The 17717-nt window shown below is 43.0% G+C and overlaps 1 protein-coding gene across 3 annotated transcripts in view; it reads right to left on the minus strand.

Annotated features, from left to right (window-relative positions):
• Positions 1–17717, minus strand: part of mcm9 (minichromosome maintenance 9 homologous recombination repair factor) — an 85907-nt gene that overhangs the window by 17887 nt on the left and 50303 nt on the right. For 2 of the 3 annotated variants that reach the window (XM_063070422.1, XM_063070413.1), the window contains 5 exons: positions 14621–14823; positions 13581–13784; positions 12030–12112; positions 10328–10473; positions 2816–4583 (listed from right to left, as the gene is read on the minus strand). In XM_063070422.1, the coding sequence (XP_062926492.1) occupies positions 3152–4583; positions 10328–10473; positions 12030–12112; positions 13581–13784; positions 14621–14823 (2068 nt within the window). In that variant the 3' untranslated portion in view covers positions 2816–3151. Of the gene's footprint in view, positions 1–2815; positions 4584–10327; positions 10474–12029; positions 12113–13580; positions 13785–14620; positions 14824–17717 lie in introns of those variants that run through there. The other variant, XM_063070432.1, reaches the window with a different exon arrangement.

The raw sequence follows: 17717 nt of genomic DNA on the forward strand, positions 1-17717 counted from the left end.
TAGCATGTTTATTTCGGCTTTTTTCTCAAAGATGTTCTGGGTGCGTCCCAGCTACCGCTGGACCCCTGTGTGCTTCGTGGCAATGTATCGGTTGGTGGCCCGGAGGGTGGGGGCCACTGCACCACCCCAACCTGCGACGACTCAGTCTAACACACCATCATCAGCGTGCTCTGCGCTGTCTTCCCGATTCTCGTGACACTACACTGTACATACATTATTTCTACTTTATATAGGCTGTGTATTTTTACACGTTATTTGGTATGATTTGGCAGCTTCATAACTTAAAGGTTACTGGAGAGCGTGTTTCTGCCAACAGCGCTTGTGTGAGATTTTCTGCCGAGAGCGTTTGCGTGCGATTTTCTCTATGAAGAGCAGTGCAGTAATGATTGTGGTAAAGTATTTCTACTTTATATAGGCTGTGTATTTATCATGTTATTCCTGCTTTTACTATATGTTACTGTTATTTTAGGTTTTATGTGTTATTTGGCATGATTTGGTAGGTTATTTTTGGGTCTGCGATCGCTCACAAAATTTTCCCATATAAATAAATGGTAATTGCTTCTTCACTTTACAACATTTCGGCTTACGAACTGTTTCATAGGAATGCTCTACCTTCGGATGGCGGGGGAAACCTGTATTGCATTTGCCTTCCTTACCCGGTCAAGATGGTGCCAGCATACAATGCTCCATCGATTGATATCTACCAGATAGCAAACAAAATTAAAACAACAGGAATTCTGCAGATGCTGGAAATTCAATCAACACACATCAAAGTTGCTGGTGAACGCAGCAGGCCAGGCAGCATCTATAGGAAGAGGTGCAGTCGACGTTTCAGGCCGAGACCCTTCGTCAGGACTAACTGAAGGAAGAGTGAGTAAGGGATTTGAAAGCTGGAGGGGGAGGGGGAGATGCAAAATGATAGGAGAAGACAGGAGGGGGAGGGATAGAGCCGAGAGCTGGACAGGTGATAGGCAGAAGGGGACACGAGAGGATCATGGGACAGGAGGTCCGGGAAGAAAGACGGGGGGGGGGGGTGACCCAGAGGATGGGCAAGAGGTATATTCAGAGGGACAGAGGGAGAAAAAGGAGAGTGAGAGAAAGAATGTGTGCATAAAAAAGAGTAACAGATGGGGTACGAGGGGGAGGTGGGGCCTAGTGGAAGTTAGAGAAGTCAATGTTCATGCCATCAGGTTGGAGGCTACCCATACGGAATATAAGGTGTTGTTCCTCCAACCTGAGTGTGGCTTCATCTTTACAGTAGAGGAGGCCGTGGATAGACATGTCAGAATGGGAATGGGATGTGGAATTAAAATGTGTGGCCACTGGGAGATCCTGCTTCCTCTGGCGGACAGAGCGTAGATGTTCAGCAAAGCGGTCTCCCAGTCTGCGTCGGGTCTCGCCAATATATAAAAGGCCACATCGGGAGCACCGGACGCAGTATATCACCCCAGTCGACTCACAGGTGAAGTGATGCCTCACCTGGAAGGACTGTTTGGGGCCCTGAATGGTGGTAAGGGAGGAAGTGTAAGGGCATGTGTAGCACTTGTTCCGCTTACACGGATAAGTGCCAGGAGGGAGATCAGTGGGGTGGGATGGGGGGGACGAATGGACAAGGGAGTTGTGTAGGGAGCGATCCCTGCGGAATGCAGAGAGAGGGGGGGAGGGAAAGATATGCTTAGTGGTGGGATCCCGTTGGAGGTGGCGGAAGTTACGGAGAATAATATGTTGGACCCGGAGGCTGGTGGGGTGGTAGGTGATGACCAGGGGAACCCTATTCCTAGTGGGGTGGTGGGAGGATGGAGTGAGAGCAGATGTACGTGAAATGGGGGAGATGCGTTTAAGAGCAGAGTTGATAGTGGAGGAAGGGAAGCCCCTTTCTTTAAAAAATGAAGACATCTCCCTCGTCCTAGAATGAAAAGCCTCATCCTGAGAGCAGATGCGGCGGAGACGGAGGAATTGCGAGAAGGGGATGGCGTTTTTGCAAGAGACAGGGTGAGAAGAGGAATAGTCCAGATAGCTGTGAGAGTCAGTAGGCTTATAGTAGACATCAGTGGATAAGCTGTCTCCAGAGACAGAGACAGAACGATCTAGAAAGGGGAGGGAGGTGTCGGAAATGGACCAGGTAAACTTGAGGGCAGGGTGAAAGTTGGAGGCAAAGTTAATAAAGTCAACGAGTTCTGCATGCGTGCAGGAAGCAGCGCCAATGCAGTCGTCGATGTAGCGAAGGAAAAGTGGGGGACAGATACCAGAATAGGCACGGAACATAGATTGTTCCACAAACCCAACAAAAAGGCAGGCATAGCTAGGACCCATACGGGTGCCCATAGCCACACCTTTAGTTTGGAGGAAATGGGCCGGGGAACTTAAAATCATCGAAAAGTTTAAGAGCAATTAAACTTTTCGATGATTTTAAGTTCCCCGGCCCCCACCGCTTTATTTTCACCATGGATGTCCAGTACCTATATACTTCCATCCCCCATCAGGAAGGTCTCAAAGCTCTACGCTTCTTTTTGGATTCCAGACCTAATCAGTTCCCCTCTACCACCACTCTGCTCCGTCTAGCAGAATTAGTCCTTACTCTTAATAATTTCTCCTTTTGCTCCTCCCATTTCCTCCAAACTAAAGGTGTAGCTATGCTACCCCACACGTCAGCATAAAATGCATTTACAACAGAAACTCATCTGAAGTACACCAAGTGTGACAGGATGATCTGCTGTTAAACAAAATGTTTTCAAAATGTACTGGTCTTTATTAATAACTCAACCATTGTCAGCAGGTTGAAAATTAATCAACTCAGTTCATGTTTTGTCTTTTTATTAAATATAAAGGACATTTTTTTTAAACAAAAGGTATCAATGTACACTTTTCACATCCTGGAGGTACACCTGGAAACCGTGCAGATGTCTTAACACAATTTTCATTTATCTAGCACACTCATTAGACAAGGACACAGAGCGCTTCTCTTATTAGACTCTCCTGACATGGGATCAAATTCTTTATGATAGAATCTACTCTTTTTAAAGCCAGCATTTTACAAAATTATGTTTCACATGGGTTGTGACACAGCTATTTGTTCACAGTGCCGCATTAGATGATCATGAGTACAAACAAAAATGTCTTTTAAAAATCTATACAGATCCAAGTTCATCAACTAAATTTTGGATTTCTTTCTTCCTTCTTCATCCCAGTCAAAATCCAGAACACAATCATCTTCCATCTCATCAGTAGAAAAGAGGTACCTCCCCATTACAGTGGCAGTAATGTCAGCAGATGGAAATCCAAAGGTCTTCCTTTTTCTGGACAGCACCGCAGACTTGGCAGCATCATTTTGTACCACACTGCTCTGCTTTGCAACAGATACTTCATTTCCACTTGCGGTCTTCTCAGTTTTCGTGTCAGAAGATGGACTGAAAGTGAAACTAGCAAGCTTTGCTAATGTACTGGAGGCCACCTTTACTTGGCCTGCCACAGCTGAACTCTGGCTGGTCTGTTCTCCAGCATTTAACTCTGTGGGAAATGAATGCTTTGATTCATTGGGTGTCACCTTCTGCACCTTTTCCTTGTGTGCATTACCAAGATCCTTCTGCAATTCGAGAGATGGCTCTGTTCCACTGCACTGGGCAACAACTTTACTTGTTTTTTTATGTGAAAGTCGACTTTTAGAATTACAACCAGGTAATGTTTGGGGATTTTCTGTGTTATCACTGGCTTGAGATGACTGCTGAAAATCACATGACAACTCCTTGACTTCGGCAGGGTCAGAGGACAGGATCAAAGGTTGGGAGGCAGAATTACTGGCAGCTGAATGGCTCAGCTTTTGCTTTGGTTTAAACGCAAACGTTTTCAGTTTTGTCAGCAGACTGTTCGAATTCTCACTAGTTTCAGACTCTTGTGGAATGGTATCATCATCCTGTAAAGTACATTGTCCTGAACTACCACCATCTGAACTAGAGTCACCCATGTTTGAAAATGCACTGTAATCACTTGATTCCGATAGATGACTGTTGCTAAAAGTCTTATTATCTTTGAACAGCATTCTGCTCTGTGAAACCCGGAAAGCATGTAGCTTTTTTGACACCCGAACAGTTACAGCATTATTAGGTGTGTTTGAAGATGCACGCTCTTCAACATTTGTCTGACTTTTGGAGTAATCTGTGCCAACTGTTTGCTTAGCTTGCGAATGTTTATTGGCTAAACCAGCAGACTTCATGTTAATTGGATAACAGGAACCTTTCCGCAGTGAAACCTTGTTAGAACTGGTGGCGACTGCTTCATCCTCTGTATTTTTTGTTGGTGGCAGACCGGTATTTAATTCAGGACAAGGATGTTGATAAGAGTTCTCTGATGTTACTTTAAGTGCGCAGGATTCAGCTGGTACAGTTCCTTCTCTTTCTGCATCTCTTACACAATTCTTGCTTTGGAAGTCAACAAACCAGGTCAGACCACTGTCAGACTGATCAATTGGCTGGGCGATAGGATTCAGTTCCTCAGTGCTTGATTGAGGTGCAGCATCAGAAAGTGGATCACATGGGTTTCTTGAGTTTGAACTTCCATGAGATGGCTGGGGTCCTTTTCTATTAATACTTGAAAAAAATATGAATTATGAAATATGCTTACAGACTGTCATAATCCAAAGAACAACCCAGAACTATCCACGAAGTATGATGTAAAATCTATATCCATATTTTGATAACTTATCAGTTTTTTAAAAGCTCTTGTGTTTTATAGCCAGCAGTAAGAAGCATTTCCTTACACATCTTTCAGGCACGGATTCCCAGCTTGGGTCAATGGACCCCTCGGTTAATGGTAAGGCTCCATGGCAATTTAAAAAAAAGTTGTGAGCCCCTGCTACAAGGAGAATAAGGATTTCACATGAAAGACCCAACACAACTTCCAGTCATGGTTAACAAAAACAGGGATGATCAGACATGGGTTGGATATAAAAATGAAAGAATCAGACAGGATGTTTTATTTAGAGATACAGTGTGAAACAGGCCCTTCGAGCCATGCTGCCAAGCAATTGCCCAATCTGATCCTAGAACAACCACAGGACAATTTATAATGACCAACTAACCTACTATCCGGTACACCTTTGGACTGTGGGAGGCAACCGGAGCACTCGGAGGAAACCCACGCGGTCACGGGGAGATTGTACAAACTCCTACAGGCAGCAATGGAAACTGAATCCGGGTCACCTGTACAGTAAAGCATTGTGCTAACCACTACACTACCGTGCTGCCCCAATTCCACAATTTAAAAAGAAAAATAATGAAGATTATTGTAAGGTGAGTGTTTGATGATTGGCGTGGACTCAGCGGGCAGCTAGCTTTCTGTGGCTGTAACAGAGAACCACCGCAAAACGTTTGCGCAGAATTCATAACAGATACCCAATATCTAAGGCACACCTTTCCAAATGGAAAGTTTGATTTAATCTAATCACATGCTGACCTGTAAGACACAGTACAGTACGCCTACAACAATGCATTTGAGTAACTTAAAAGAACATCCTCATATAGGTGTATTTAAAAAATCCCTGTTGAACAGCAATAACTTCAAAATGCATCTCAAAACTTCATTTCATATTTTCTGTGTCTCAGTGCAGGTTAATTTCTTGTATTCCCCCTTGCCAATCTGGCCAATCAACAGAGTTATTAGCCTTGATCAATTGCTTAAATCAGTAAAATAAGCAGACAAGACAAAGCAGCAAGACTAGGTACGGTGCAAATGGCAAGGGGGGGGTCGAGTGCGCATTATGATCGACACAGCTGCTTTCATGGCTGATATACAAAAGGTGATGCCGCATCCATCATTAAGGAAACCCCTTACTCAGGACATGCTCATTCTCATTATGACCATCAGGGAGAAGGTACAGGAGCCTGAGGACACACACTCAACATTTTAAGAACAGCTTCTTCCCATCCGGCATCAGCTTTCTGAGCAGACAATGACCCAGCCTATGAACACTATCACACTTATTTTTGCTCCCTATTTGCACCTTATTTAAGTTAATTGTACACACACACACATATAATATATAATGTATATGTATATAATATATGTTTATACACACACATATACATATTATATGTATATATATATGTGTGTGTGTGTGTGTGTATATCAATGTATATACACAAGTACCTTGAAAAAATATTTGGCTCCCACAACTATTTTCACATTTTACTGTCTCATTTTCTAAATTTAGAATATATTGAAGCCGGATTTTTGAGCTGAACTACAAAACAATGCACATCATGTTTCTATCAATGCTGTCAAAGATAGCATGCAACAGAGATTATAGAAAGAACAGGCAGGGGATGAGGCTTAATCACAGCCAGTGGCATGAGCTACAGGGCAATAGAGGTGTGGTGCAGTTAAAACAGAAAGCAACAAAGACTGGACCAAAAGTGTTATACTTGAATGCACGCAGCACAGGAATAAAATGAACCATCTTGAAATTCAGCTACAGATTGGCAATATATGACGTTGTGGCCATCTCTGAAACTTGACTGCCATTGGGAGTTGAATGTCCAAGGATATACGGTGTATTGGAAAGATAGGTTAGTAGGCAGAGGGGGTGGCGTGGCTCTGTGTATAAGAAATAATATTAAATCATTAGAAAGGGATGACATAGGATTGAAAGGTGTAGAGTGTCTACGGGTTGAGTTAAGAAATGGCAAGCGTAAAAAGATTCTGATTGCGGTTGTATACAGGCCTCCAAACAGCAGCTGGGATGCGGATTACAAATTACAGCAGGAGACAGAAAAGGCGTGTCGGAAAGGCAATGTCATGATAATCGTCGGGGAATTTTAACATGAAAGTGGATTGGGAAAATCAGGTCAGTACTGGACCTCAAGAGAGAGAATTTGTGGAATGTCTAAGGGATGGCTTTTTAGAACAGCTTGTTGTTGAGCCCACCAGGGGATCGGCTGTGCTGGATTGGGTGTTGTGTAATGATCTGGAGGTGATAAGAGAGCTTAAGGTTAAGGAACCCTTAGGGAACAGTGATCACAATACGATTGAGTTCACATTGAAATTTGAGAGGGAAAACATAAAATCCAATGTGTCAGTATTTCAGTGGAATAAAGGAAATTACAATGGCATGAGAGGGGAACTGGCGGAAGTTGACTGGAAAGGGACATTTGCAGGAAGGACAGCAGAGCAGCAATGGCTGGAGTTTCTGCGAAAAATGAGGGAAGTGCAAGACAGATATATTCCAAATAAGAAGAAATTTTTGAAGGGAAGAAGGACTCTACCGTGGCTGACAAGTGAAGTCAGAGCCAAAGTAAAAGCAAAAGAGAGGGCATACAAGGAAGCCACAGCTAGTGGGAAGATAGAGGATTGGGAAGCTTTTAAAAACTTGCAGAAGGAAACAAGAACGTCATTAGGAAGGAAAAGATGAATTATGATAGGAAGTTGACGACTAATATCAAAGAAGATACTAAAAGTTTTTTCAAGTATATAAAGGGTAAAAGAGTCGAGGGTAGATATAGGACCAATGCAAAATGATGCTGGAGATATTGTAATGAGAGATGCAGAGATGGCAGAGGAACTGAATGTGTATTTTGCATCGATCTTCACAGTGGAAGACATCTGCAGTATACCGGACATTCAAGACTGTCAGGGAAGTAAAGAAGGTGCAGTGAAAATTACGACTGAGAAGGTGCTCAGGAAGCTTAATGGTCTGAGGGTAGATAATCTCCTGGACCTGATAGAATGCACCCTCGGGTTCTGAAGGAAGTAGCGAGAGAGATTGTGGAGGTATTAACGATGATCTTTCAAGAATTGATAGATTCTGGCATTGTACCGGATGACTGGAAAATTGCAAATGTTACTCCGCTATTCAGGAAGGGTGGGAGGCAGCAGAAAGGAAACTACAGACCTGTTAGCCTGACATCAGTGGCTGGGAAGTTGTTGGAATCGATCGTTAGGAATGAGATTATGGAGTACCTGGAGGCACATGACGAGAAAGGCCAAAGCCAGCATGGTTTCCTGGAAGGAAGTTCCTGCCTGACTAACCTACTGTAATTCTTTGAGGAAAATACAAGCAGGGTTGGCAAAGGAGATGCAGTGGATCTGGTGTACTTGGATTTTCAGAAGGCCTTTCAGAAGGTGACACACGTGAGGCTGCTTAGCAAGGTAAGAGCCCATGGAATTATAGGGAAGTTAACAGCATGGGTGGAGCATTGGCTGGTCGGCAGCGAACAGAGAGTGGGAATAAAGGGATCCTATTCTGGCTGGCTGCCAGTTACCAGTGGAGTTCCACAGGGGTCGGTGTTGGGACCGCTGCTTTTTACTCTGTATGTCAATGATTTGGACTATGGTATTAATGGATTTGTGGCTAAATTTGCCAATGATACAAAGATAGGTGAAGGAGCGGGGAGTGTTGAGGAAACAGAGACACTGCACAGAGACTTAGATAGTTTAGGGGAATGGGGAAAGAAGTGGCAAATGAAATACAATGTTGGAAAGTTTATGGACATGCACTTTGGTGGAAGAAATAAATGTGCAGACTATTATTTAGATGGGGAGAGAATTCAAAATGCAGAGATGCAAAGGGACTTGTGAGTCCTCGTGCAGGATACCCTAAAGGTTAACCTCCAGGTTGAGTCGGTTGTGAAGAAGGTGAATGCAATGTTGAGGCTCTATAAGGCACTCGTGAGACCACACTTGGAGAACTGTGTGCAGTTTTGGGCTCCTTATTTGAGAAATGATATACTAACATCGGAGAGGGTTCAGAGAACATTCACGAGAATGATTCAAGGAATTTAAGGAAAACCGTATAAGGAACGTTTTGCAGCTCTTGGGCTGTATTCCCTGGAGTTCAGGAGAATGGGCGGGGGGGGGGGGGATCTCACAGAAACATTCCGAATGTTAAAAGGCCTGAACAGGTTAGATATGGCAGAGTCATTTCCTATGGTAGGGGATGCTAGGGCAAGAGGACACAGCTTCAGGATTGAAGGACATTCTTTTAGAACTGAGATGCGGAGAAATTACTTTAGTCAGAGGGTGGTACATCTGTGGAATTTGTTGCCATGAGCAGCTGTGGAGGCCAAGTGATTGGGTATATTTAAGGCAGAGATAGATAGGTTCTTGATTAGCCAGGGCATCAAAGGGTATGGGGTGAAGGCAGGGGAATGGGAATGACTGGAAGAATTGGATCAGCCTATGATTGAATGGCGGAGCAGACTCAATGGGCCAAATGGCCTACTTCTGCTCCTAAATCTTATGGTCTTAAAATGTAGTCGCTGGAGAAAAATAGCACTTGTAAAAGAAGCTACTGTAATACCAACAATCACTCTGAGCTGCAGAAACCCGTGGCTGCAACTGGAGATGAATTTCATGGCTCCACAGATCTGTAAGGCCTTGCACAAAGAGGGTATTTATGGAAGAGTGGCCAAGAAGAAGATCTGTCTAAAAAAAACACACCTCTGCCTGTAAAGATATTGTAAAGCATCACTTAGAAGATACTGTGAAGATGTGGAAGAAGGTCAGGTGAGACTAAAGTGGAACTTTTTGGGCTGAACACTAAGTGTTACGCGTGGCGTAAATGTAATACTGTGCATCAGCTAGGTAATATCATCTCTATTGTAAAGTATGGTGGAGGTAGCATCATCTTTTGGGGATGCTCTTCAGCAGCAGGGACTGGAAATCTGGTCAGGATTATTGGGAGATGAATGCTGATAAATACAGAGAGACATTCTGGATAAAAACCTGCTAGCTCTGCCAGAAAGTTTAAACTGGGGAGGAAGTTCATTTTTCAGCTTTAGCAATTCTGCAAGGAGGAATGTGCAAATCTTGCTCCATCACATTGTGCAAAGCAAATAGAGACTAATCCAAGTAGTCTACTGGCTGTAAAAGCTGTGGGAGGAGGTTCAACCAAGTACTGAACAAAAGAGGGGCGGGGGGACCAATACTTTTGAACTGCTGACACTTCAGTTTTTGAATTTTTAGTGTTTTATGCTTTGCAGATTTCCCTGATTTTTGGGCTCTACCATGAAAAGAGGAGCATATGATTCACAAATAAAAATTGTCAGTTAAATTGTTCGAAATCCCTAGTTGTGATACTCATTTATCTGAACAAAGGGTTGGAGGCTGAATTCTTTTTCAAGGCGCTATAATATTTTTTAATATACATCTTCTCTCTTTTCAGTTTTAATTGCAACATTGAAGTATTTAGCATATCAGAAATAGCCATTTATCGAAGTAATTATTTAATACAAATGGCGCGGTATTTTTAATTGTCAAATTAACTTATCCTCAAGTATACTTGTAGTAAAGTTTTGTACCGTTCCCGAATCTCCAGTGAGCCAGTGTGATGTTTTACCTGTCAAGTCTCTGCAGTTCTTGCTGGAGAAGATCGGTTAGGCCCAGTCTTTCCAGAAGCAGTTCACACTGCATTTTATATTGTTCTTTGGTATCTTCTGGAAAGGACGTGTGCAACGCATTCACACCACCAAGAAGTGCACCTCCCTGGAAGTAACAAAAATGTAAACTATATAGAGTCACCGAAAAACCAAGATACTCAAACATCGTCCAATATTGTGTAACACTTTTATACTGAACTCCTGCATCAGTAAGCATCTGGACCCACTGCAATTTACCTATCGCCACAATAGGTCAATGGCAGAAGCAATCTCAATGGGTTTTCACACAGCCTTAGACTACCCAGACAATACAAAAACCTATGTCAGGATGCTGTTCATTGACTATAGCTCAGCATTTAACACCATCATTCCCACAATCCTGATTGAGAACTTGCAGTACCTGGGCCTCTGCAACCTCCCTCTGCAATTGGATCCTCGACTTCCAAACCAAAAGACCACAATCTGCAGATTGGAGATAATATTTCCTCCTCGCTGATGAACAACACTGGCGCACCTCAGGGGTGTGTGCTTAGCCCACTGCTCTACTCTCTCTACACCCATGAATGTGTGGCGTAGCTCAAATACCATCTATAAATTTGCTGAATTTGCATTGTTGGTAGAATCTCAGATGGAGACTGACTAGTGGAGTGGTGTCACATCAACAACCTTGCACAACATCAGTATGACAAAACAGCTGATTGTGGACTTCAGGAAGGGTAAGAGGAAGGAACACACACCAATCCTCATAGAGGGATCAGAAGTGGAGAGTGTGAGCAGTTTCAAGTTCCTGGATGTCGAGATCTCTGAGGACCGAACCTGGTCCCAACATATCGATGCAGTTATAAAGAAGGCAAGACAGTGACTACATAAGGATTTTGAAGAGATTTGGCATGATAACAGAAATATTCAAAGACTTCTATAGATGTACCATGGAGAGCATTCTGACCGGCTTCATCATTGTCTGGTATTGGAGGGGGGTGCGCTACCGTACAGGACTGCAGAGGTTTGTAAACTCAGTCGGCTCCATCTTGGGTACAGTACTAGCCTACAAAGTACCCAGGATATCTTCAAGGAGCGGTGACTCAGAAGGCAGTGTCCACTATCAAGGATCCCCCAGCACCCAGGGCATGCCCTTTTCTCACTGTTACCATCAGGTAGGAGATATAGAGGCCTGAAGGCACACACTCAGCGACTCAGGAACAGCTTCTTCCCCTCTGCCATCCGATTCCTAAATAGACATTGAACCTGTGAACACTACCTCACTTTTTAAATATATATTATTTCTGTTTTTGGACGATTTTTAATCTATTCAAAATACATATACTGTAATTGATTTACTTATTTATCTATTTTTCTTCTATATTATGTATTGCATTAAACTGCTGCTGCTTAGCTAACAAATCTCATGACACATGCTGGTGATGACAAACCTGATTCTGTAGTATACGTGAATATCACTGAGATAATGCAGCATTCTCTACTTGTTAGACAGTTGGCTCAACTATAAATTATTAAAGATACAAATGAACACTATTTCCCGAGGACTCAATGGAAATTAACCTCTTCTCTTGTATCCCTGGGTATGACTAAACTTCCAATTTCAATGCCTCACAAAAGATTTGATTCTTATTTCTACAGAAAATGTTTTTTAAAAGTACATACCTGCATTGATGACTCCATTACAGAGACCACTGTGATGGCATCTTCAATAGTTACTACATCTCTAAACATCAATCTTGCGTGAGCTAAACAACAATTTTTTTTAATTTCAGGAAATTAAAAAAAAATCAGAAAACTACATCCGTATAATTACATTTGCTGCACATTAGTATACAAGCAGAGAATTGGAGAATTTCCAATATATTTTGCTTTATTAAAGCAATATTTATCTGGGGGGAAAAACAATGAAAACCCCAGCAACACACATAAAAGTTGCTGGTGAACACAGCAGGCCAGGCAGCATCTCTAGGAAGAGGTGCAGTCGACGTTTCAGGCCGAGACCCTTCGTCAGGACCCCTGCACCTCGGTTCCATCAAATCTGTGTAAGCTTTGAGAAATATGCAAAAAATTAAGTGAAGTCCTCACTTGATTAACTAACCGGAACTTAATTTAACAGCTTAAATATCCTACATTTCTGCAGGAATGAGTATGCAGCAGTTCCTCATCTCATGCTGGTTCAGCAGACGAGGGCAAATCAGCTTGTCTCGTGCTGGTTTAGCTGTCGCCAATCCAGCTTGTTTTCCTGGGGGACGAACAATGGAGAGAAGCACTAATGGGAAGGCCAACCCCCAACCCAGCACGGATCCCAACGCACCTACCACACACCTGTTCTCTCCCACGTGGATTCCGGCACCTCCACCCCTGCACGGCTGTATCAGGCACAGCATGAGAGCTTGACCTACACAATAACCAAAGCCAGACAGCTCTCCCTTTGTCGGTCTTGCCAATGAACCAATGAACCGGACTTACAGTATTTTATATTAACAATGTCTGCGGGGGCTTTGGAGGCAGTGCAGAGGAGGTTCACTTGGTTGATTCCAGAGATGAAGGGGTTAACCTATGAGGAGAGATTGAGTCGCCTGGGACTACACTCCCTGGAATTCAGAAGAATGAGAGGGGATCTTATAGAAACATACAAGATTTTGAAAGGGATAGATAAGATAGAAATAGGAAAGTTGTTTCCATTGGTAGGTGAGACTAGAACTAGGGGACATTGCCTCGAGATTCAGGGGAGAAGATTTAGGACGGAGACGAGGAGAAACTGCTTTTCCCAGGGAGTGGTGAATCTGTGGAATTCTCTGCCCAGGGAAGCAGTTGAGGCTTCTTCACTAAATATAATTAAGATACAGTTAGATAGGTTTTTACATAGTAAGGGAATTAAGGGTTATGGGGAAAAGGCAGGTAGATGGAGCTGAGTTTATGGACAGATCAGCCATGATCCTATTGAATGGCGGGGCAGGCTCAATGGGCCAGATGGCCTACTCCTGCTTCTATTTCTTATGTTCTTATGTCTTGGGATCACAAGAAAAATTACTAAGATACACATTTGCACCATGTGTTGGACCCAGAGAGGTCACTGAGACCAAGCGCGTCACCATCTTACTGGAGCCATCAAGCACCATCTCAAAATATGGTCAATTCCTTGATTTTTGATGATATAAAATTAAACCTATTATTTCTGTACTGATAATTAAAAATCCAAAGAACACTTACCTTCAGCTAAACGAACCAAGCTCTCAAGCATGCGTATTGTGGTTCTTGCTGCATTCCTGAACCCACTTTGACGTTGCACTTGGTAATACTTCAAAAGGATTTTATTTGCTTCTTCGGAAATCTTAGGTTGCAAAGTTTTGATCAGACAGAAGTAGGTTTTCATCTTCTCCATGCTCCACAATTTGAGAGAGACAGTTGGGCAGGCTAAGAATTTTAAGAGAGAATATATTGTTTTTGTATTTCCACGAGGACCCCAGCCTTGTGGTGGTTGTTGAGGACTGTGAGGCAGAATGACCTGGAGAGCTATGTTGGCTGGAGTCCGGGCTTTATGCTTTGGCTCTTCGTCAGGTCACTCATGCCAAACAGGTCAAAGGGTAGAGGCCAGACCAAGAGTGGTCCTTCAGGCTCGGGGGTTCAACTCAGGGCTAACAACCCTTACTGGTAAAACTGATAATTATTGCAGGAACAGCAATGAAGAATCCCTCTTTATCGGAGTGTGGCAGTATTCTTGGGTCTTCACCCTGGACTTGCAAGACTGACAATAGTGAAAACCGAGAGGAAGCTACTGACACGATGAAGGAAGCCCCGAACACCGCCAGCAATGGAAGACCTTCATTGCTGCTCTAAACGCCACTGCTGTAACTAATGGGCAGTAAGTAATATTATTTTACAATTAAAGCAAATTGACACGGTATAGCACGGCGGTTAGTGTAATTCTATTACTGCGCCAGCGACCCGGGTTCCTTTCCCACTCTGTCAGTCAGGAGTTTGTACATTCTCCCTGCGACCGCCTGGGTTTCCTCTGGGTGTTTCAGTTTTTTTTGGAAAATTTTTTTGGAAAAGTTTTTGGAAAGTTTCCACATTCCAACAATATACAAGTTAGTAGGTCACATGGATGTAATTAGGCAGGTTACCGTGCTGTATCTCAAACAAAATTACAAGTAAAAAACATTCTTGCATGCAAACATTTGATGTTATTAAAATATCCTTGTAAGCATACAAAACCAAAAAAAAAAATCCTTTTGACCTTATATACAAACCTTTATTTTCCAGAATAAAAGAAGCAATGACTTTGTCCCATTCTTCATTTTTGCTATCCAAGAGCACCAAAACAAGATCAAATCTGCTCAGGAGTGGGCTAGCCAGAGCTGTATTTACAGTGATGGATTCATTGGGATCATACTGGCCTTTTGGATTAGTAGCCGCCAACACAGTGGCTCTTGTGTTCAGCTTGCACACTAGACTAAAGATAGAAAGATGATCAGTACCAATGTTTTATAATGTTATAATGATTTATAGTTTTATAATAGAGTCTGTGAATCTCTGTAGATCTGCTGGGGAAGTCGAAGGCCAAAAGCCTGTGAGTTAGAATTAGGGCTGCCAACTGTCCCGTATTAGCCGGGACATCCCATATATGGGGCGAAATTGGTTTGCCCCATACGGGACCGCCCTTGTCCCGTATTTCCCCGCTAAGGTAGAGCATTCCTATGAAACCGCTCGTAAGCCAAAATGGCGTAAGGCGCAGAAGCAAGCAATTACCATTAATTTATATGGGAAAAATTTTTGAGCATTTCCAAACCCAAAAAAATAACCTACCAAATCATACCAATAACACATAAAACCTAAAATAACACTAACATATAGACAATAGACAATAGGTGCAGAAGTAGACCATTCGGCCCTTTGAGCCTGCACCGCCATTCTGAGATCATGGCTGATCATCTACTATCAATACCCGGTTCCTGCCTTGTCCCCATAACCCTTGATTCCCCTACCCATAAGATACCTATCTAGCTTCTTCTTGAAAGCATCCAGAGAATTGGCCTCCACTGCCTTCTGAGGCAGCGCATTCCACACCTCCACAACTCTCTGGGAGAAGAAGTTCCTCCTCAACTCTGTCCTAAATGACCTACCCCTTATTCTTAAACCATGCCCTCTGGTACTGGACTCTCCCAGCATCTGGAACATATTTCCTGCCTCTATCTTGTCCAATCCCTTAATAATCTTACATGTCTCAATCAGATCCCCCCTCAATCTCCTTAATTCCAGCATGTACAAGCCCAGTCTCTCTAACCTCTCTACGTAAGACAGTCCAGACATCCCAGGAGTTAACCTAGTGAACCTACGCTGCACCTCCTCCACAGCCAGGATGTCCTTCCTTAACCCTGGAGACCAAAACTGCACACAATACTCCAGGTGTGGTCTCACCAGGGCCCTGTGCAAATGCAAAAGGATTTCCTTGCTCTTGTACTCAATTCCCTTTGTAATAAAGGCCAACAGTAAAAGCAGGAATGATATGATAAATACACAGCCTATATAAAGTAGAAATAATGTATGTACAGTGTATCAGAATCCGGAAGATTAAGCCAAAACCGATTTGTAGAAAAAAAATTGGCACGTACATGCATGAGCACGTCACGTATGCGCACACAGGTGTCGCGCAAGGCTTCATAGTCATGGTAGTCTTTCTTGGGGTAAACACAAGTGTCCCGTATTTGAATGTCACTTTTGTCCCTTATTTGGGAGTGAGAAAGTTGGCAACCCTAGTCAGAATCCACTGTAGGCTGTAGGCCGAAGCAGGCCTGTCCTGGGGTTGGAGGACTGTATCTGCACGGATGGGTAAGTAGATGGGAAGGAGGAACGGGGTTTCTTTTACTGTTGTTTTGTTCTCTTCTGTTCTATGTTGCTCTGCCGAGCATTGTGGGCATGCTACGTTGGCACTGGAAATGTGTGGTGACATTTGCGGGTTTCTCCCGGCACACTCTTGGGTATGTGATTGTTAACGCAAACAACATACTTCACTGTATGTTCTGATATACACGTGATAAGTAAATCTGAATCTTATCTTCAATACTGAATGGGAACAAATAGACTTCAGAATGCATTTCAGCATTGGCCTCCTCTGGATTGGAGCACCAACTGCCTCCAATTTCTCAGCGGGAACTTCAGGTAACTAACTTTTTAAAAAAAAAATTAAATTAATATACAATCAACTACTACACTGAGTGGACACACGTTCCTAGAAATCAGACCATACCATGATTTTCCATAATGTAAAGTTGTATCATCTGTACATGTATTAAGAAACACTAATCAAAAAATACATGGATTGTATTAATTTATATTTTTCACATAAATTCCAGAAGCGTAAATTTTATTCCCTTTGGGTGATAATTTGTGCATTGTGCAAGGGTTAATTTCTATTATCCAAATGGCTAATGCAAAGGTCAATCTGTGCGCTTGTCTGCTTGTGTTTTCAAATAGTATATCTGGTATTTAATATTCTTCATAAGTATTCATCCTCGCAAAGTATGACTTTATATCAATGTGCACGATACTGAAGATGGGCGAAACCCAGCAGCAAACACCAATGAGGAAATTATTTTAACACTATCTTTTTCTACAAGTTAATTAAACCATCAGCAGCGAATAAAGTGCATGTAATGATAAATTATTTTATAATTCCTATAATTCTGTACTAGGTCAAACTTTTGAACCAAGTTTATTTAGGATGTTTAATTCAAACATTGATATTACAGTCACAAACAAGAGAAAATCTGCAGATGCTGGAATTCCAAGCAACACACACAAAATGCTGGATGAACTCAGCAGGCCAGGTAGCATCCATGGAAAGGAGTACAGTCAATGTTTCATGCTGAGACCCTTCATCGGGACTAGAGAAAAAACGATGACGAGTCAGAGTAAGAAGGTGGGGGGAGTGGAGGGAGAAACACAAGGTGAAAGGTGAAACCGGGAGGAGGAGGAGGGGTGAAGTAAAGAAATGGGAAGTTGATTGGTGAAAGAGATACAGGGCTGGAGAAGGGGGAGTATGATAGCAGAGGACAGAAGGCGATGAAAGAAAGAAAAGGGGGAGGTCCACCAGAGGGAGGTGATGAGCATGTAAGGACATAAGGTGAGAGAGGGAAGTGGGAACGGAGAATGGGGAATGGGGAAGGAGAGGAGGGGGGCATTACCAGAAGTTCGAGAAATCAATGTTCTTGCCATCAGGTTAGAGGCTACTCAGACGGAATATAAGGTGTTGCTCCTCCAACCTGAGTGTGGCCTCAAAATGACAGCGGAGGAAGCCGTGGATGGACATATTGGAATGGGAATGGCAAGTGGAATGAAACTGGGTGG

The sequence above is a fragment of the Mobula hypostoma genome, chromosome 2 (assembly GCF_963921235.1).
Source record: "Mobula hypostoma chromosome 2, sMobHyp1.1, whole genome shotgun sequence".
Classification (NCBI taxonomy): domain Eukaryota; kingdom Metazoa; phylum Chordata; class Chondrichthyes; order Myliobatiformes; family Myliobatidae; genus Mobula; species Mobula hypostoma.